This window comes from Scophthalmus maximus, chromosome 10 (assembly GCF_022379125.1).
Source record: "Scophthalmus maximus strain ysfricsl-2021 chromosome 10, ASM2237912v1, whole genome shotgun sequence".
Classification (NCBI taxonomy): Eukaryota; Metazoa; Chordata; class Actinopteri; order Pleuronectiformes; family Scophthalmidae; genus Scophthalmus; species Scophthalmus maximus.
Window position 1 is genome coordinate 13,202,040 of NC_061524.1, and position 21,078 is coordinate 13,223,117.

Consider the following 21,078-nt stretch of genomic DNA (forward strand, 5'->3'; position numbering starts at 1 on the left):
TCAGCTCAAATGGATTTTTTTTGCAATTGAAAGAAAAAAAACGACATAAAATATTGCACAGTGAAAACGATGCTTTTAGTGATCTTTCATCAACAACACCAATACGGGCGTTCCTTCAACAGTTATGTTGAAGGAACGCCGGCATCCCTCATAGGACACTGACTAAAGTGCTCTGATGCGGTTTTTTTAGATGGAAAGAAAAAGTAAAAGCATATAGTGTAGGCAAACAAGAGCTTGCTGATAGAGAGGCTTTTGCAAAGAGTGTGTGTTTGCATGCGCGTGCGTGTGCACGCGGGGGGCTGTTATGCATGTGTTGGTGTTTGAACGCAGTGATGAGACTTATACATAATGCATCGGGCTACACGGGGCGGCACTCACCCGGGTATCACGAGTCAAGGTGAAATTACCCGCGCTCCCACGCTGCCCCGTGCTCTTATCAGAGAACGGGTACTGATTTCAAGGTGACGCGGGGTCAGCGGCGTACATGATAATATATTTAGGCGGACCACTGTTGTGAACCATCTGCAGGTCCCACTCGGCAGAACCCCCCCCCCCCCCCCCCCCCCCGGTTCAGGTGAGCAGCTGCAGAGCTACAGATGGCGGAGGGAAAGAAGCGGGGTCACGGGGAGGGGGAGAGACTTGCTTCCTCCGATTATCTGTTGATCCTGGCGAAGTGAAAGCCGACTGTCGGTGCGCTCCCCGGGGTCCCCTCCGTCTAATATTTAATACAGATGAAGCTGTACCATCCTGACTTTTCCTTCCCCTTCGTCTTCATGTTTAGTTTTTTTTTACTTCACACTCTTTTGGGGGAAGCTTTTGGAAACACTGACTGTAATAAATAAATCCCTAAACCACAACGCACTATTGCCACGGACCGTGATGTCGTGTGGCTCGGTACCAGTCTGATTGCGCTGTTCACAAGGGGTTCATAGGGGTCGGCGTCGGGGCGAGGAGAGGAAACAGTGTGACAGGAGCAGCTCAGCAGGGTGAGCGTTAATGCTCCAGATGGCTCTCTAACATAGCCAGACACTGCGTTTCCGTCCTCACTCCGGCTTCGGTGGACTTTTCCCTCTCGCCTCCTTCTGTTGACACTGTTGAAGTGTGATTGGGAGCGTATTGAAACCTATTTTTCTTCAATTGCTTCAGTGTGCGGGGCTAAAGTAATTATTGCAGAATTGAAACATTTTGCTTCTTACCTCTCTTCCTGTGTTTTTTGCACAAGATGAAGCGGAGCACCGGGCGGAGACCTGAACTCCATCATCATTAGCACCTCTTACGTGTGTCGTCATCAGCGTTTCCTACGGGGAATGGCTCGGCTTAAGAATTCCTATGTTATTCCTGCCAACTGTGCCAGTGAGATCAATAGCAGTATCAGTTCTATCAAAAAAAGGAAAAGAAAAAACATAGAGTCAAAGGTGATGTCACAAGCATAAAGCAGAGAACCGCTCAACAGATGAGGAAAACAAATTTGATCTTATGAGCAATATATCCTCTGGTTGTTTATCATAATGATCGTAGTCCTCAGTCGATATTGATCGTGCTGTCCCTGGTCGTAGCGACAAAATGTCACTCGAGCAACGCTGCCGAGTAAAGTTGGCGAATGTGCTTCCTGAAAATGGCAACATCGGAGGTCACTGTCGGTTCAAGTCGGCTCATTAAACGGATAACAACTGTATGGAACTTATTGCTTTTTAGCCTTTTCAATTTTCTTTCCTTTTATATATATATATATATATATATATATATATATATATATATATATATATATATATATATATATATATGTATATATATATATATATATATATATATATATATATATATATGTATATATATATATATATATATAATTTTTGTACACTGGCTTGGGTTCATGTGACACCAACAAAAACAAGGGGCTAAAGAAAATAACGCAATTCGACGTGCTGCTTGTTAAATGAGGTGAGCCGACGTGTGAAGCGTTTCGTACTTCCTGTGGTGGACCCTTCATCTGCTGTGGGGGCGAGGACATCACAGGTAAGCAGGAATGTTTTCTCAACAGGCTGCGCTTAGGTCATCAAAAGGCTAATCCAAACGGATTTCCAGATTTCAGAATAAAGCCCAATGTGCTAATTAAAAGCTTTCCCATCTTTTGATGCTGTTGTGCAGCAGAGGATGTTGTTTTTACATCTTATCGGACGTCCTGGGGGACAGTGGTCTCTGTGAATACCTTTGAACAGTCGAATCGTACGAGTGTGCTCATTTCACGTTGTAATTTTGAAAGCTCCAGATGCTCCCGGATGAAGTGGCCTCCGTCAGAGAACAGGGGGCTCAAGAGAACCATTCGACTGTCGCCGCAATTCATCGGCCTCTTTTCGCGTGTCCTCGCTGTTTTCAACGTGTAATATTGGAAATATCCGATGCAAGCCTCCATTAAATGTTGCATCATTTCGGGGGGGGGGGGGGGGGGGGGGGGGGGGGGGGGGGGGGCTTGCATTTGGTTGAGCCACATCCACGTTGACAGTGACATGGCTTTCCTCTTTACACAAGACTGGTTGTCTTTTTTAGTTACTGTGACAAAATCGCCTGAAGCACTTCTGTGTGTGTGTGTGTGTGTGTGTGTGTGTGTGTGTGTGTGTGTGTGTGTGTGTGTGTGTGTGTGTGTGTGTGTTACACACCACTTTATTGCAGATGTGTAACAAGTGGTGCAATCAGTAACAATAGATGTGTTATGGTTGGGGGTTTTTTTTCCACTCATGCCACTTTTCTCGGTGATAGTTGGAACCACAGAGAAGTTGCTGCCACAGGACTTATTTCTCCCCGGGGTTCACCGTACGTCTGCCTCCTCCCCTTTCTTCACTCCTCTTTCACCTGCTCCCGATTACTCTTCCCTTCGCTTCTTACCTCCATCATCAGTCACCGCGTGGAAGAAATCTCTTTTCTCTTTTGTTCTCACTTCATATGATGACTGCTTCCCTCCTTCAAGGCTTTTCTGTGTCAATCAATCAAAAGAGGGGTGATTTTAGAATGATGTGATGTGGTCACTTTTTTTTTTTGATAAAACATCGACATGCCTTGTGACCTGCTGTAACTTTTTTTTTGAATATTCAGTAGGTACAATAACTGTGTATACATACACAGTAGCACCTCAGCAAAGCCCAATGAAAATACCTCCTTGGTTGGGAGAGGTACAGTGCGTCTGTCCATGGCCTTTAAGGAGAAACAGTTTCCCAGGAAATTGCGTGTATAGTGTTTTGTACCTTTATTTGCATAAGAGTTTTTCTAAACTCTGGTTCACTTTCTTTGGGGAAACCAGAAGCTTCCAGCCACATCACTCAGCTCTATGCTTCAAATGAAAGTAAAACACGAGTTTAGTCCCCGATATCAAGAATATACCAAGGTGCCCAAATGTGACAGTGTTTTGATATCTCTGCTTAGTATTATTAAAAATCTGCTAAGATGGCACCAGTCCACGACTATTACTATTTTTTTCTTTCATTTTGCTGATTAGGTCTTTTTAATGATGTTTATCGGTTGAGTCTGTGCCATGCAGAAACCGTGTGCCTGAAAAATACCAGAGGAGTGGAAAAAAAATTCTATTCGTCTAGGTCCCAGAATGGCGAAATATTTTCTCTACTTGAAGATGTCACATTGCTTTGAAACAAATACCTGGTGGGAAATAACTCATCGGATTATTTGAGATATGTTCAACAATCAACAACCTTGCGTCGAATATGAAAGTAAATAAACTGTCATGTTTTCTTTCCTTGTGAACTTGATAAAACGGAAAGTTTATAAAAAAATACGTCCTGGTCTTTTCTCTGTCCCTTCCAGATCAGTGCACAGTGACCCGATCCTATCTTTTCCTCCACAAGTTCTGGTTCTTTAGTACCATCTACTACTTTGGGAACTGGGCCTTCATCGGGGTAAGTCCACGGATGTACATCACATGTCCTGATGTTTATTTTAAGACCGTTTCATGTGGGAAAAGGAGAGGAGCTCAAACAGGTTGGATTTTTCGCAAAGCATTCAATTACAGTATTTTGCATCTTTTGAACAATTAAGCATTTTCAGTAACAACATTTATAAAAGATTTAATGTTCTTCCGGAAGGTAATGAGAGCTGCAGCATATAATAAATGTCTTTTTTAGTAGAAAGTTTTCTAGAAAAGGCTTCTCAGAGACTGAACACAGCTAATCTCCTCGGCAAATATATTTATTAACCTCTTTACTTCAACTGATCCTTATGAAACTTCTTATTCTTTTTCATGTGCACTTTGCTCATTCTTTTATAGGCGTTCCTCGTCGGCCTGGCGGTGTCCTGCTGCAGGGGGAAGAAGTCTGTGATCGAGGGAGAGGTGGAGGCCGACGACTCCGACTTAAGTGACGATGAATATGTGCACTGAAAATCAAAACCGTGTGCTTGACTCGATTGGTAGATATGACGGCCGTGACTTAAAGGGACTAGGAAGTACAATTTCATAAAACAAACAAATGACTTGTCAGCAATCTGACATGACTTAATACATAAAGAGTTATTGCGGTGGTGTCTCGTGGACTCCAGTCTGGTTCAGAGTTGAGGCGTCACTCCCCCGTAGTGAGACCGCTCACACTGATTGTTGTGTCTTCTTACCGGTCAATATTATTGATGACTCTGGGGTTGTGGGAGTGTCCTCCAACTCAATCGTACCTTGACAATTCACTCGCGAGCAGCTTGTAGCTGACACAAATTGGTCATTCTTCTACTGGAGGAGACACATTGTTACGACAAGAGGCATAGGCGGCTTCTTCCACACTTCTTCGTCGAACCGTTATCTGGAGACGGAGCTTATGCTGCGTTCACACCGAACGCGAAATTGCGTCATTTGCTTCTTCTTTCGTGCGAGCTGAAATATTTGAACTCGAGCTATATATGTCCGTGATGCGATATCGTAAAAGCCAGTCAGAGTTGAGATCCTCCCGAAGTCACCGACGTCCGCTCGGGTTAACACAATTTGATCCTGTGGCCAAACTTCGCCCGAAGCCAAGATATGCTCTGCGTTTGGTGTGAACGCACCTTACACTAAACTTGTTTTTGTTTTTTCATTCTTTAAGCACTTTCTAGACGCTTTAAAAGATCACTTTATTGTTGGCACACCCTTTTAAAAAGAAAATAGTTCAAATGATTGAGTCTACGTGAACTGCTGTGCTTGTTTGTTTTCTGAAAAGTTGATTGGTATGAAAAATTGCCAGTGTTGACAGCAGAAACATTTTCAGTGTTTATTTAAGTTTATTTTTGCTTGTTCTTATCTGGGGATAAATATATTGATAGTAGATTTGCTGCTCTTTTTTTTCCCCGCCTGGATTTAGTTATTAGTTATCATTTTCATCATCTTATTTAAGCAGATGTTACTGGACTTGCATAACTGCACTGTGTGACGTGGGAAGGACCAATTACAGCTGTTGTGTTGTCAAGATTCCAGTTGTATTTGGTTTTAAAGCGTTTCGCTCCGTGTTGGAAGAAGAACATGAGTAAGAAAAAAAGAAATAGACTCAATCAAAGATATGGCTGTAATTTCCTTTTAATTAACGGTACTTCCTCGTTTGTGGCTCAGCGGGTTTATCAGCAGAAAGCTTGTGACACAAAATTACTAAAACTATATATATATCTATATTTTCCAGTGTATTAAGCAGTTTTTGTCAAAATGGATACAAACTTACAGAAAACATAGATATGAATGGCATTTTTTTTTTTTAAACCCGTGCCTCATGATTGAATAGCACCACGATGAGCACACACTAGTGTATATGTGACCCCAAGTAAGCCTCACAGAAATCAGCCTGAATCTCAGTGAGTTTATCTTTTTTTTCCCTCTTCTGAGACCCTCGTCCCGGTTCCCTCGGGTTGAGCCGCCGGCTGCATCACTTGCAGTTTTCACCTGTGACACGGTCGAAACAATTCCTGTTGTGAAACGTGTGTGAATTACTGAATGAAACCTGTATTTAAGAAAGAACTAAATAAAACCATTTTAAACCCCCTTAAAAGGGTTTTTTTTCTTTCATGTTCAAAATATTTAAACCCCTTCTTTTCGTACGTACCTGTTACTTGTCTGCAAATTTTGCATCCTTAAATCTTTTTGTGTTTTGACACAATATCGACGTCTCCCTTCTTCAAACTCAGCCTAAGAACCGTAATTATTAATGGTTAATATTTTAGCCCATTGTGTCACAATTGTGTGGAGTAGAGCCGCCTGTCAAACGGTAATGGTGCAGCTATGTTTGTTGTGTTTATTTATTTTCATTTTCATTTTTTGTTTTTCAGTCACATTGTATCTGTATTGCACACTATGTTGCATCAACCAGCTTAGAGCTCATTATTATTACCAGGTAGTGAGTACGCAGTGATACATGCTGGCTCTCGGCTCTAAACTCTAAAGCTTCAGGATGAGTTGAGACTCTTTGGTTCCAGTTGAAAAGGCGAGTCCTTTTCTGAGGTTCCCCATTAAAATCCTAAAATTCTGTCCCAACAGTTTGAGGACCATCTCTTAATAATCTCTGTCCGTGCTCATTTTCCATTACCTTGACAGCCAACTGAGGCCGCCCCCGAATAAAGCATCTGATCATTCCTCACATCGCCGTTTATAAAACATGTCGGCTTCTGTCTCGACTACAACGTTTGTGATGAGAGTTAAGATTTTGTCAAATTTTTTTGAACTATGGACACAAAGTGGTCCCATTTCACTAAATCTACTCGAGGGCGGCAAAGTCTCAGTATTTCTGTTAAAGACGAAGCGTTTCCGCTGCTGTTCGGGGGGCTTTGACTCTTACAACAAGCGTGAGAGTAATACGGACGTTTATCCGATGAAACTGACGTGGATTAGCATGTAACTGCTCGCTGCTGGTTTCCGATGGGTTTGCATGCCATTTCCGCTGCGTGCTCAATTCGAGTTTTGCCGCACGCATACTTTGTCACAACTGTTGTGCAGGCCTGCTTCCAGATAAGCCATTATGTGACACGCCGCCCGCGCGTACACTAATAAACCAAATAATCCTCGTGCCAAATAAAACGCGGGGGCCCCTCGAACTCTCGCCGAGGGGATTGTGTGATCAGCGTGTCAGATCAGAGGATTTGTGCCTGTTCTGGGCGCGACTTTTTCTCTCATCACCCCTGTTGTTCAAAGGCCACGCTTGTCTCGTCTGTTCTCTCCCTTCCTGCATCCTGTTTGTTTTGGAACAATGAACACATTTTAATGAATAAATTAATGAATCAGTTGAGGGGGGGTGGGGGGGGGGAACATAATTTTTGCAAGGGAGTACCCAACATTTTACGACATCTGCCTCGGGACTTTTTGGGGATTTTGTAACATAAATGCAAACTCGAATTTTGATCTTACGTGCATTCGAACTCCGGCTGTCGCGCGAATTCCATTTGCCACGGTATTCGTTGTTTTTGTCCCATTTCTTGACATGATTATCTAATATCAGAATGGCAAAGAGAAACTGAAACACTTTTAAAGCCATTGTTTAAAAATCTGACAGTATAGATGAAAGTGAGCTCGTGCGTTTGTGTGGAGAGCTGTACTAACCAGCTCTGTACCCGTCGCCTGTCCTGCCGCTCCACAGGATGAAAGACCATGATACAGTATATGCAGTCTAATGTCTTCCCATGATTCATTTTGGCTCAGACTTTTCCTTTTTTCAGACACGTGCGGTCTAGTCTCCAAGGTGGAGAATGCTTTATGTGTCGAAAAGGTTTCCATTTCATTTTAATGTGGGCAGCACCCGTTGTTCCAGCCTTGGTGCTGGCCTCGTGGTCGCAACAGATGAAACAGCCCAACCCTTTTTGTGTCGCACCAAAAACCACCGACAAACAAAAGTGTGTGTCGGTCCGACGACACCAGTTGGTGTGGATTGATCCACAGTAGCTGCCAGCGGTGTTGCATTTCCGCCACAAGTTTGTTGACACGTCCTCGCGTGGGTCGCCACGTCGCCGAGACCCAACCAGCACAATGGCCGAACAAAATCGGATCAATACTCAGAGATGTGTGTGTGTGTGTGTGTGTGTGTGTGTGTATATATATATATATAGAGGTCTATGGTGAGTTGTGTTGTGTCCGTGTTTATCTGGAACCAATTTCGTCGGATTTGGCAAATAGATATATCAAATCTAAAACCCGGATCGTACCTGCTGCGACATTTCAGGAGCAGCAGGATGAAAAGTTAGGGGCAAATTTCCTACATTCCAGCTGCTATCGTTCTGCTGAATGTCACACCTCTTTTCTTCTTTCCTTATATCCGCAGCACTCGCTGAGATCAGTTTTATTCATTATTTTTGGTGGGGGGCAGTCAGGTCTTTCCTCTCGGCTGTAGCTCTTGTGACAGGCCCCTTATAGAACTTAACAGTTTGCCTCCGGGGGGGAAGGTGATGCAGGACCAGTGTAACTCTGTTGGTTCAGTGTTTGAACCTCTCCGGGAGCTGCCACTCACTCTCCCCAACGGAGACGTGTCCAGCGGGCGTGTTGTCGACGTGGCCCCAGCTCCACCAGGACTTGGCGGTACAGCATTCCATTTCTGTCAACCTTAAAATAGACGCATGTCCAATCGGGAAAATTGTGCGTGAAAACCTCAATATTCTGCAGATATTTTCCCGGTATGTCAAGTGTGGAATATTTCAGTATCCAAAGCACTTAGTCTTTTTGATCTTAGCCATATACTGTAACTCATTAATGGAGCTACTGTATTCGAGCAGGACCTCGCAAGTGTTCCCACATTTCACGGTGTGTGGGTTGTTGTTTTTTTGCATTTCACTTGGTAATTTAAAGGCTTGCACTAAGTGTTGGCACAAAGACACTCCGATAGCACGTTTGTTTTTATGTGGAAACCAATTTGCATATGGTGCCTATTAAAATGAAGGGGCTGTTAAAATAAAGGTGGCTGCGTGTTTTCCCCCCAACGCGACGGGCGATGGGAATAGGAACCGGGAAACTATTGTTAATGGGGAAAACCAGGACCCGATCTTCATTAACTCGGTGGTATTTTGTTTCATTGAAGTACTTTTAAAACCTCCACTAAGAGGACTTTAAGGAAAGTGTAGCATTCTTGACAAAACCACCAAAAATATGTCTTTTTATTGGTTTGGTAAAGTTTGTCACGCTCACTTGCTGTTGAGTCACTACACATGTAAATACCATTAGGTCATGAATTCTCTGGGGGCTCTGAAACCTGTCTGTTTTCCTCTTTCGCCGTATGAAATATGTTCTTTAGAAAAAAAGAAAGAAAAGGCAGCCGTTCATTTATTGAGCAAACGCTTCATAAAGCTTCAACAGCTGCAGGAATATGGTGATTGAAACTAATGCAGCTGATGCCGTGTGCTTTTCACTACGTGACATTGGTTATTTCAAGCACGACAGCTTGGTTTGCGTCTTGGAGTGTACGGTACAATCTGTAATGTCCTCCAAAAGCAAAACGTAACATGAATATAAAATGTATAAATATTAGCGGATGTGTAGCACAGTACTTCTGGCCAGCTGACACGCTGTAGTCGCTTCAGCGTGCCATGATAGTCCTGCCGTCCCTCAGCTTCTCATTCATATATGTCTATGAATCATTACTGTTCCCTCAGTGACTGGTCGGGAAATTCCAAAAATACTATTGTGCTTTGCCAGCTCATAAATCTACAGTATAGACCCGGGATATATCTCGTGAAGATAATTTTTCTCATGAGAGTTTTTAATTCGGTTGAGAACATGTGACCGAGCCGGTGGCGAGATGACGGAGTGTGTGACAGCCCTTCGCACTATTGGCCAACGGCACATTAATGGAAAAGGAATATCTCACTGTATGTCATTAACCTAATTATGTCTGGTGGTCTTCTTAATTGAAATGCACGGTGGGTCCAGACGTGAACGTCTGGTACGAGCTCAACTTCATTTATTACGTGGCAAAAGGCAGAGCACAGCTCCCCCCTTCTTCTTCTTGTCGGCATTCTTCACCGATGGTGCGGGTCCAAGTCACACCTCCTCCTCTTCCTCCTCTCCTGATGCCCAGAGGAAGGACACGCACTGATGCTCGCAGACCACCACACACTACAGGCAACATTTCACACGCCTCCTCCCATTTGCGCTCGGTTTTTGGCCCCCCCGACTGCCCAGGAAAAAAGGAAAAATAAGAAATCTTAACTGATACTATCAGGTGAACCACCTGGAGGTGCAGGGAGCTGTTATGCGCTCCGGCGTTTCCCATCCAAATTCAGAAATCGGATACAGGGTTGGATTCATGAGGTGAGTGGGGGCAACTGTGCAGTAGTCACCTTCAGCGGCAGCTAAAGCTCTGAGGTTTAAAGGCGGCATATCGTGCAAAAAATCCCTTTTTAGTGTTTGTGCACATAAATGTGTGTATCTGTGGAGCCGGCCGGCCCACAAACTGTGAAGAAAAGACCACCCCCTCGTTTGTTTGTGGGATGGCTGAACCCCGCAGCCCCCTGTTTCTGGTGAAGTGGGGCCACATTCACTACACACTTTGAAATTGGTTGACCACTCGCAACAGAGTGAACCCGCTGGCCAATCACAGCAGACTGGGGTTTATCGGGAGGGCGGGGCTAAAAGAAATCCAGGCGTTTTAGACGGAGGAGCTGCAGGAATGGGCAGCATGAGGACACCGGTGCCTTTTCTGAACATTAGAGCATGTCAACCTTTTCAAGTGGTGACCCAAATCAAAAGTATGAACCTGAATATAAGCATACTATATCACCTTTATATCGTAGGGGGGGAGTACTAACCTAAACTACAAATAATCAGAGGATATGAGATGTGAGGTACAGAGTGTTTCTGACATTTTTGGGGGGGATAATCCAGTGTGTGCCAAACGAACCTGCGTGTTCGACCAGAGCCGAGCAGTTTCCGTTAGTTTTCTTAGGAGGTACATGTTTACCCCATCAGTACTTCCTGCCAGTCACATCCCCATCCTTAGATTTCACACATTCAAAAGCCACATAAACTCGACACAACCTCTGAAGCAGTACGAACATATTTCCTCTTTTATTTACATTCCTTTTCAAATGTTAACATTTCTCGCTATAACTTTTGATCAGGTTGGCTTTTCTTTTTTTTTCTCATTAAAATAAATTGGCACGAGTAAAACATATGTAGACAAAAGTTTATTTACACCATACAACATTTTGTTTTTAAATATTTTATACAGAGCTGCAGATGTGAGAGCTTGCTGGGATCCTTCAAGCAGATTCTGCAGTATTAAAGTTGTGAAATATATTATTTATATAAAAGTGAGTATTATCTTTATTGCATTTAAAGCAATGAAGAATGTAGCTTGACAAACATTCATTTTAATATGACAGAAAAAATCCTCTTTGCCTCCCATGTTTTATATTATAAAGTAAAAAGTGTAGTAATGGCCAAACAGACTGTTATAAACTTTTTAAAAACCTGCATAAATATATACATTGTGCTCCCGGGCCAAGTTTTATGAAATCAAAACTAGACCCAATGAAGCTGGGACGACATGGCATGTCATTTGCTTTGTGAGATTTCATCTAGAGAGATCACCTTTTTTTTTTTCCTTTTTTAATTAGCCAAATTCCTCAACAGATAATTTGAAACACATGATGGTATATATTGTACACCAGGCTGCCCCACACTAAGTACACTAGTGAGAATACAAAAAGTAACACTGATGTTTTGTTTTTTTTCTTCTTTTTGTTTTTCTCTTCTCTCTCCTCAGTCCTTAAATTGTATTGGCACATAATGTCCCTGCCACACTCGTATAATCCAGATATGTATGCCAAGGCTGTTGGAAAAGTCTGTTGCTTTATTCAGTGCAAAATACATCCCTTCCTCCTTCCTCCTCCTCCTCCTCCTCCTCCTCTCCCAGTTTGCATTTTTCTCCGTCTTCGCCCTCTAGACCTCCGTCTGGAAGTCTCCTTCCTGGACGTCTAAGGGCAAGTTGACACACTTTTCCCACTCCGCGGCCGTCATCTCCAGTGAGTCCTTGGTGTCAGATTCTAGTACATTCATAGTGGCGTAATTCTGGTACTCACAGGCTGGATTGTAGCTCTCCCATGGGTTCTTCATCGGCATTGCCTTGTCCTGTGAACATGGCCAGCGGGGTGTGATATTAGTGGCATGACATCCTCTGAAGCTTTTTTTCTTTTTTAACACCACAAAAAAAAAAACAACCCACAAAACCCTTTTGCAGTGGAGTCAGTTCATTCAAACAGGCATAATATGAATTCCTACCCGTCGCTAATTGAGAATAATGGATTAATGCTGTGGGAAGCATCGAATAACAAAAGATAATGGCAGTGTATTAGATGTGAACACGCTTACATCGAGTCACAGCACCACTGTGTTTTCTCCCCCAGGCTCAGTAACTGGTGCACTAAATAGGCTCCGTGCATGAGCCATTCATCTGAATGTGCTCTCGCTGACAGTCCCAAAGACAATATTTCAAATAAGGGAGAGGAGCTGCTCCCAGTCAGGGAATACAAAATGGATACTAATGTCTGCACCCAGCTCTGCAGCAGATTCATTTGGGAAAAAAGAAAAAGGGGGGAGTGTGAGTGTATTGTAGTTATCGTTTTCTACACAAAAGAACTTGCACTGGTAACTAAGCAACGGAACCTCAAATTGCATCGCGCTGTACTGCGGGCTGATTGAAATGTCAGTGAAAGAGGATTACCTGCAGCCAAAAGGCTGCTGTGTGGCCGACATTGTCTAATAGTCGGGCTGTGTCTGGTCACCAGCTCAATTTCTGTTTGTTGCATTCGACACAGAAAATAAAAGAAGAAAAGCCGATTGTCTGAAGAGAGATGGATAAAGCTCCACATCCCCATCGTCTACAGCTCCAGTCGGGTGTGGCGAGACGGATGGTGGGACTTTTGATTCGCAGCAAGGTCAGAAAGATTTTTCATAATTCACTCGACTTCTAGATCCACTGGGACTTCGACTACGAAAAGTAGTCCCCACATCGTCGCAGTGAGAGAACAGTGAACTTAATATTTGTATAGATGTGGATAGATTAAATAATCTGCCATGCATTAATGGGAAAAAAAAAATGATAAGTAGATAAATGTGCATGTAAATAAAAGTGCATTCATGGCCTTGCATTGGAATGGATGCACTCTAATTGCAACAAAGATTACCAGAGGTCTTCCTTCCCTGAGACTGGCCTTGTGGAGAAAATGCTTCGGTGCTTTAGAGGGGGCCGCCCCCCTCGCCCCCGACCTGCCATCTGCTGGCAGGTCCGCTATCTATAGGCAGGCTCACTTCCACATGAACGCTCCAGCTACATAGCCGCTCATTTGCACACTCACACATTATGTGTCCTGCACCCGGAAACCTAAATAGGCTCTCTCTTTGATTGGCTGACGGCCACCCCCCTGGTTTCCTGTTACTCACCATGCTGCCCATATTTGGTATGTCTCGAAATCGGTCCAGGGTTTGAAATTTCTGATTCAGTTCCTGGAACAGCTCCATGTGTCTTTTCCTGGTGTGCATGACTTTCTGCAATGGCAAGGGTTTTTGCTTTGGTATTGACAGCCAATAATGGAAATGCATCTTCCTCTCCACCCCCTCCAACTCTAATCAATTTGTTAGTGTCATGGTAGTTTACTTGTAGGCCAGGTTTTGAAACAAATCTACTTGTCTTGTCTTGGCATATATATATATATATATACAAGTGACTGCCAAAATAAAGGAAACACAGAGGTTATTAATGTTAGGGTGGTAGGACACTGAAAGCCTGGACTATTTCAATTTGCAGTGGCTGGTGAATCTAGATTAAACATAATTCTTCGGTGACAAATTGCCTTTTAGAGTTTTGTTGGTGTAAGGGAAATCCTTATCATCAAACGTTGGCACACATTGTCCATTCTAGAAGTTGGTGGGCAGCTGAGTTAAAATAAAAATGCTCCCGGTGCCAAAACAGCTGCCAGGAGCCTCATGTTTCCTTTACTTTGAACGAGTGCACAATATATATGCAGCGAAGCCTGATTTAATAATGCAAAGGAAAAGCTCAAACCTGCCAAAACGGGGTCTGGATATGCGTTTTGCAAGCCAATATCATAATTGTTGGAACCAGTGGTAAAATCAGATGTGAAATGTGCTAATGACTTGAGCATACATTTTGAAAATCAACGTATAGCTAATGGATGTGGGAGATGGAGGAGGGACAGAATGTGGATGAGGACTGTTGCCCTGTTTGTCAGTTGACAGCCTTGCTTTTACCTTAACTACACAGCGGGTCAATAAATCTCGTTGAGTCAAGGCTGTGTAACTCCAATAAGCTTAAGAGGCACAACAAGTGCTAGTAAATCAAATGACAAACACAACTGCAAAAAAAAAAAAAAGCTTTTCTCTGTATTTATTTAAAAAAAAAGCTAGATGCATGTACAATGGATAGAAACGTTATTTTTACGTACCTCAAAGTCCAGGTCGGAATATCGTGACTTTCGTCTCTGTGGAAATGAAAACATGAAGGTATAAAGTTATTAGGTAATCAGTTAAAGAAGAGATATGCACATTCATAAACGTAATGATGTGTGTTGATGTGTTTTATTGCAGCGCTGTGTCCTCCGCGCTCCATCCACGCGAGCATATGTACCTCTAAGGAGCTCATAGATATTGTCGACCCTGTCTCACTCCTGGAGAGCCCCGCGGACTCCTCCATCTCGGCGAGGAAGTTCTTGACGGCCGTGCGAGGTTCGAAGGGCAGGTTCTGCATCTGCTCCGAAGCGCCAGGATACTGGTGCTCCAGGTTCACATTCATGTGGTCCATGCCCGACGGGCTGATGTTGAAATCGGGACTCATCTTGTAATGCATCAGCCTCTCGTGCGACAGCGTATCCATCGTGATGTTCATCTTGGTGTCCTCCTTCAGGAGGGTGGGCATGTTGCCCGACCCCGACACCGCCGCCGCGGACGCACGGGGCATGACGATGTAGTCCGTCTCCATCATCTGGCCCTGCACCGGGTGGCCGTCCATGTCGTGGCCGCCCATGTCCTGGTCGCTCTGTCGCATGGCGTCGTCGGTGCACAGGTAGACGGTGCGGCGCATGTCGCCGCTGCCGTCGGCCATGCACTGCTCCTTCAGCTCGCCCACTCCCATCGGCATGTGCAGAGCTGAAGGCTGCTGGATAATCACTTTGGAGATGATGTTGCCAGGCAACGTGGAGTAGTTGAGGCCCTCGGGCGCCTTCTCGTCCTCCTCGTCGTTGAGGGAAATGCGGGAGAGGGTGCCGGTGATGGTGGCCGCACGGCAAGAGCCCATGTCTTTGTGGAGTGCTGCGGGGAGAGAGTGGTACACGGATTAGCGGGGAATTTCGCAGTAATGAAAAGTAATGTCACAGTTTGTCTGAGATTATCCGGCATATGACGCAAAAAGAACGAGAGCGTTCAAATCAATGTGAACCTATTCCCAGAGGGATTTACGTCGGCTGAGGGAAAATGGTAATGACGGGGCAAATAACTGTGAATATGTAGCGAGTGTGATATTACATTTGAACAGAAAAGGGAAACAACAACACGTACAGGTATCCCCAGAGGATGTAACTGTAAATGAGAGAGTGTTCTCGCTGCCATTCAGTATGAAGCATCTCAGCCCTAGTTTTAGTTATTGGTGTTTGGTAATGACCTTGCAACGCACAAAATATTCTAAGAGACGGCAACTGTCTATTCTTAAATATCCTCTGGTTAATAAGAACACCCTGTCCTCTCCACTGAGCATGTTCACGTTGGCCCCATGACTCACCGGGAATCACGTTGTCTGTCCAACAAGGACATTACAAGGACAACAAATACCATCTAATGCACGCCTGTTTGTTTGAGCTTCTTTGAATGCTCAGAGTCTGGTGTTCACAGAGAAGAAATCCTCTCGGACAAGTTCAGACTTCTACTCTGCGGGGTGAACCCGCAGAACGTTGCATCCTCTGCTCACGATAATCCCTTTTTTTGGGGGGAAACGACCAACTTCACCTGTGCTTAGCACCAGAGACTAATCAGCGAAGTGCATTTCTCCCTGGCTGCGGCGCCGCTGCGGGCCTAAAACCTGGTCATGATTTATAAATGACACCTGTCGGCCTCCGTCTTTTTGTGTCGCGGGATGTCGACTTTAGCTTTACAAAGGCTGCACAGCACGGAGCGACGTGGGTAGGACGGGCCAGACGGGCCCTTCATGTCTCTGTACGGGCTGCGTTTTCCGAGGGGCTCGGAATAATGGTCAGCTTGGTTATTCCCTGCTGCTCCGTTGAGGATGTTTTCTTCTTTGGTTTTGGAGGCTCCGAGTACACAAGTCACGTGCAGGGTGACTTGCACAATGACAAGACACTTTTATTGAATCATATGCACCAACGACTACCGTGGCACTAAAAAAACAGAGCAGCAGGGTGCAGCAATCAGGAGGGGGGGGGGGGGGGGGGGGGGGAAAGTGACCTCGCGGCTAGTATGAGCTGAGCATTAGAGAAAAAACAATCCTCCACAAAATCAGACGCACTGCGCCCAGGCTCCAATTCGACGTCAGCATCAACATGTTCATGAAAAGCATCATTACAAGGGCGACAGCCAGAAGAGGAGAGAAAAGCCGACGTTGTTCGAAATTTAAGTGCGGCCAACGAATGAAGTGAATATCCAACAGCTTTCTTTATGCTGTTTTGTTCTCAGATTAAAGTCTAGTGTTTGAGTAAGTGTGAAAAAACTCCTTGTGGGGATTGTTGGTGGTTATGTAAGCCGAGCTATTTTTACTGTCTAACCTCTTTTGGGATTTTTTCTTTCTTTTTTTTCCACAACGCATCGCAAAGGAGACACTCGTTAATAACAAGAGACCATCTGTTCACCTGATCGGCAGGCGATGTCCACGTCTTTCTCGAAGTCCGTCTGCGGGTGAAACACAGTCAAATGGTCAGTGTTGCTGAATGTGACCCTTTCTTACAGTGTGTGCTGCGTATGCACAACCAGAGGCAGCATCATCTGTGAGAGCCAACTGCAAGATTAGGATTTTGTAAATCATTATTTCCCAATGCTTGAGGAAAATGCAAAGCAGTCATTCCCCCCCCCCCCCCCACTGCTTCACCCTAACAATATATCAACAGAACATCTATGGAAGGAAAGTGCAGCTGCAGCAGCTGGGGAGCGTTTTGTGCTTGTTGCTAATGACTGTATTGAACCACGGGGGGGGGGCTGACACCAGTCTGTTGTCGTGAAAACTATTTCAACCTGGCATTAAAATACTAATCGCAGATCATTGCCATGATTGTGCCAGTGGCGTCGTCGTACAGATGAAGGGACCGCCGGTCCCGTTTGAAAGGTCAGGCAGGGAGCAGTCCTCCATTACCACCGAGAGAGGGAATGAGAGGGACGCCGGGCAAAACATGGACGCTCAAGTTCAATCAAAGAGAAATAAAGGACCGGGCTCGGGGCCCTGCCTGAAAAACCAAAGGGAACTAGTGCCATTTATCAGAGGGCCAAGTATCCACCCTGCATGTAATTGCAAGGGATATGTGAATATTGGAAACCTATGGGAAACAATGCGTCATGTTTTGGGGGGGGGGCATATTAAAGTTAAATTAAGGTCAAAGGGCCGTGCGTGTGTATTATAAATAACCAGGGAACATTAGGCCCGTTTAAATTATAGAGCATCTAATGGGAACAGATATCAGTGGGGGGCTGTGCCTACCATTATCTGAGCGTGCCCATTAGGGAAGGTTCCTGTTGCATCACCACTGATTGGATCTTGGCAGTTTCGGAGCCGACACCGGAAAGCGTCTTGGACCTGAGGACAAGGAGAGACACAAAGTGAAAATTTGCCTTTTATTCAATGAGGTTTAGCCAAAACTCAAATAGAGATGTTTTCAGATTTCGAATCTGGCGCCAATATACCACATCTTTGAAGTAGTTTCACCAAGATGAAAAAAACCTTTTGTAAAACTCAAAGTAAAATGGCGACGTGAACCTTATCGTTGTTTTACACTGTAATTGTGAAAGATACAGACTAAAGGTATTTTATCTTTCTAAACTGTGGCAAACACGTTAACGGTTAACGGAATTGTTTATTTATTCCAAGATTTATTAAGTTTTGTTACCCTGTTTGATACTGTCACTGCCCTGTTTGAAACTTTAAAGGTCTTTTATTTCTATAAGCTCTGGCTGCACTTTAACAGCTATTTAAAGGAAGCCATTGTTGTATATTTCTAGATTTATGTATTTGTGTCGTTTTCCAGTTATGACTCTCACGCTGGATAATAAAAGAAGTTCTGTGACATTCATTCTCCGTATGCATCTGTTTTTCAGAGGGTTTAACTCCGAGCCAGGCCAAACAACAATGATAGCGATCATCGCTTCCATACAGGGTTAGTAGCAAACACCTTTTGAAATAAGTTATAGGAGTTGTTATCTTTTAAATGCACTGGTATCGGGTCCGTACTCGTTATAGGCCTGATACGCAAGGTCCAGGTATCGGAATCCGTGAATGGAACATCTCTTATAGATCTCAAAAGATACAGTATTTTGCTCGAGAAAGCGGCACACCAGGAAACACAGTGTCTGTCTCTGGTCGCGATGACTCCGAAGCGCTCTGCGTTACGATATTGAGACCACGGGTAAGGACAGGCGGCTTGCGAATCATCCTCTACCTCTCTCCGCAGGACACAGTGCACCATCACAATGACGAAACCCTGCAGTGAGTCGAAGACCGCAAAGAGGATCTGAAAGAGGATGGAGCGCTTGTCCGTCATGGCGAGCACCGCGGACATCCAGGTCAAAGCCAACAGAGGTAGGACGACGCAGGAGCTCCACAGGGACGCCCTGGGAGAAGGGGGAGGAACAAAGGTGATGACACGATAACCGTACAAAATGCCGACTAAAATCTGCATCGGGGCCTTTTTTTACTCCGCGGCAACACAGGGGCTTTTAATGTGCATGCTGTAATAATGTGCACGATTTGCTTTCAAACGGTAACATTGCATGTGTGACACTATAAGTTACGACGCGGTAGCTACATCCGATCCCCCTGCGGCCGCAACTGTAACATCAGTTTACGCTGCAGTGGACGGGGTCTAAATCGTGGAGGTGGACACGCTTGCACATGCACAGGCTCCCCGTGGCATCGCCCTTATTGATTCAGAGACACTGACAGGCACTTACATTGCATTGCTAGCTGTAGTTGCTGATAAAGCAGTTGTTGATACAACACCACATTTGGCACACTTGAGAGTTAATCCTGTATGCGGCTCACTCATCTGTCTGTGGGACATAAAGACAACAGCATGACAAACAACGCTCACGGCCGCTACCACGACTTTATATCCCGCCGCCCTCCCCCCCGTGATATTAGCAGCAGCAGAAGCAGCCAGTGTGTGGGCGTCGTAATGATTTCCATCTTGGACTGATTCTGCCAAAGAAATACGAAGCCACGTCGCTCCCGAGAGAGATCTGACCTCTTTATGTTGATACCTCTAATTCCCTTTCAGCGGCAAGGAAAGGGGGGGGGGGGTCTACATCTCCATAAAAGAATCTATAAGCATTATGTATATTTTTGCATGATGTTAAAGAATAAGAAAATATGTTTGGAAGAAAAAGTGGAGGTACTAACAAGGACGTGCTGTCATACCCTGCTCGGTGCTTCAGCTTCTTCTCCAGTATGCCGTCTCTGGACACGAGTTTGTTAAACACCAGGATACCGATCACCATGTTGACCTGTCAATAGCAAAAAGGCAGCGGGGGAATATTAACGTTTCAATAAATCCACCGCATCAAGATCATTTTTAAAAAAGAAAAATCAATGTGTAATATTTATTTTCATTTCCCCAGCTTGACATCCCCTTTGAGGTAGCCGTGGTGATTCATGTCATTATCCCACGGGCGTTAAATTTCCCGTCTGCACTGAGCTTTGACCTCCAGCTTCTATTGTTTGCTCATCTCTGTGACATTTCAGCCGGTGGATGAGACGAGCCCTGCCCACTCAGGCCCGCACAACCGCCTTGAGAAAAAGATCTCCCGGACAAGAAACACTCGTCTTCTCAAAGGCACCTTCTCCTATTATTCGCAGTGCCCACGCTAATATACAACTGAGGGAGATTTACAGCAGCACCAGAAGACAACTCTCCAAAACATTAAGCTATGGTCTATTTCAAATCCCTGCGGCTGAGACAAAGAGTTCATCAAGTATTGCTACAAACACATCTGGGTACGATGGTTTTACCCGACGCGCTTTGTTTCTGCGAGACATTACATCATGATGTCACAGTATCAATACAGTGATGCCAGCAGCATGGTGTTTATTCTGAGGTTCATCACAAAATGAAAACCGCGGCGCAGAAAGACGTCGAGTCTTGTGCGTGTCTGGCGCTCAAACTGAGATGTCTTGTTCCCACCGCAGGACGGAGGTCGCGACAAAGAAAAAACATCTCTCTGTGTTCGACGTCCTCCCTCCTCCCTCCTCTCAATCTTTGTGTAATCCTCGCTGTACGACAATGTAAAGGCGAGATGATTAAAAGACTCCAGTATGGTAGATTTTGTACAAATTGTGGGTCATAAATAATTCATAGCCTCACAGCTTGAGCACGCTGCCTGATGGGACGCTCACTACTTTGAAACCTGAGTGAGTTCCTCCAGGTCCATCGTCTTTTGACGCAGCGCGGTTGTTGTACCACATCGATACCGTGCCATCTGTGAAACTACACCACGGTCTGTGAGCAACTTGTTGTTTGAAAACAGCAGCGCAATGTCAGATAAATATCATTGTTATACACAACAATAAGCTTCGCAAAGATTTGTGATTTAAAAGGACATTCTTGTGATATTCCTCAGACAGGAAAAATCTATATTCCCCTTGTTTTCTCAGCATGTAAAAGTGAAACGTGGACGAGTGAAAACGTACCAGAACAACAGCAGCTGCAGGTCCAACGAAGGCATACAGGAGCCCACCCTCCAAAGACAGCCAACAGCTGCAGGGGAAGCGGGGAAAAACAGTTAACTCCCACCACGCCATTAACATCCAAGTTAATAGCGCACGCCAGCACACAATTGTGTTTCCCCCCTTGACTGTCAGGGGAGATGTGCCATATGCTGTAACTCTATTTCCAAAGTTTTCACGGGGTAATGAAATGCTAAAGAGA

General features: G+C 44.6%; 2 protein-coding genes and 1 long non-coding RNA gene across 8 annotated transcripts in view; 2 read left to right on the top strand and 1 right to left on the bottom strand.

Annotated features, from left to right (window-relative positions):
- lmbrd1 (LMBR1 domain containing 1) overlaps positions 1 to 6,002 on the top strand; it is a 47,997-nt gene extending 41,995 nt beyond the window's left edge. Inside the window, exons 15-16 of the mRNA XM_035606393.2 lie at positions 3,814 to 3,905; positions 4,274 to 6,002. Coding sequence (XP_035462286.2) covers positions 3,814 to 3,905; positions 4,274 to 4,384 — 203 coding nt within the window. The 3' untranslated portion in view covers positions 4,385 to 6,002. The remainder of the gene's footprint in view (positions 1 to 3,813; positions 3,906 to 4,273) is intronic.
- Positions 6,003 to 10,966: 4,964 nt separating this feature from the next.
- adgrb3 (adhesion G protein-coupled receptor B3) overlaps positions 10,967 to 21,078 on the bottom strand; it is a 111,261-nt gene continuing 101,149 nt past the window's right edge. For 3 of the 6 annotated variants that reach the window (XM_047335190.1, XM_035605487.2, XM_035605486.2), the window contains 10 exons: positions 20,841 to 20,907; positions 19,554 to 19,657; positions 19,106 to 19,204; positions 18,595 to 18,766; positions 17,640 to 17,735; positions 16,801 to 16,840; positions 14,574 to 15,253; positions 14,392 to 14,427; positions 13,370 to 13,474; positions 10,967 to 12,058 (listed from right to left, as the gene is read on the bottom strand). In XM_047335190.1, coding sequence (XP_047191146.1) covers positions 11,870 to 12,058; positions 13,370 to 13,474; positions 14,392 to 14,427; positions 14,574 to 15,253; positions 16,801 to 16,840; positions 17,640 to 17,735; positions 18,595 to 18,766; positions 19,106 to 19,204; positions 19,554 to 19,657; positions 20,841 to 20,907 — 1,588 coding nt within the window. In that variant the 3' untranslated portion in view covers positions 10,967 to 11,869. The remainder of the gene's footprint in view (positions 12,059 to 13,369; positions 13,475 to 14,391; positions 14,428 to 14,573; positions 15,254 to 16,800; positions 16,841 to 17,639; positions 17,736 to 18,594; positions 18,767 to 19,105; positions 19,205 to 19,553; positions 19,658 to 20,840; positions 20,908 to 21,078) is intronic. The other 3 variants (XM_047335188.1, XM_047335191.1, XM_047335189.1) reach the window with 3 other exon arrangements.
- Positions 16,619 to 18,743, top strand: LOC118283476. Its single transcript, XR_004784556.2, has 3 exons — positions 16,619 to 16,864; positions 18,254 to 18,312; positions 18,607 to 18,743. It is a non-coding gene; the product is annotated as an uncharacterized LOC118283476 (long non-coding RNA).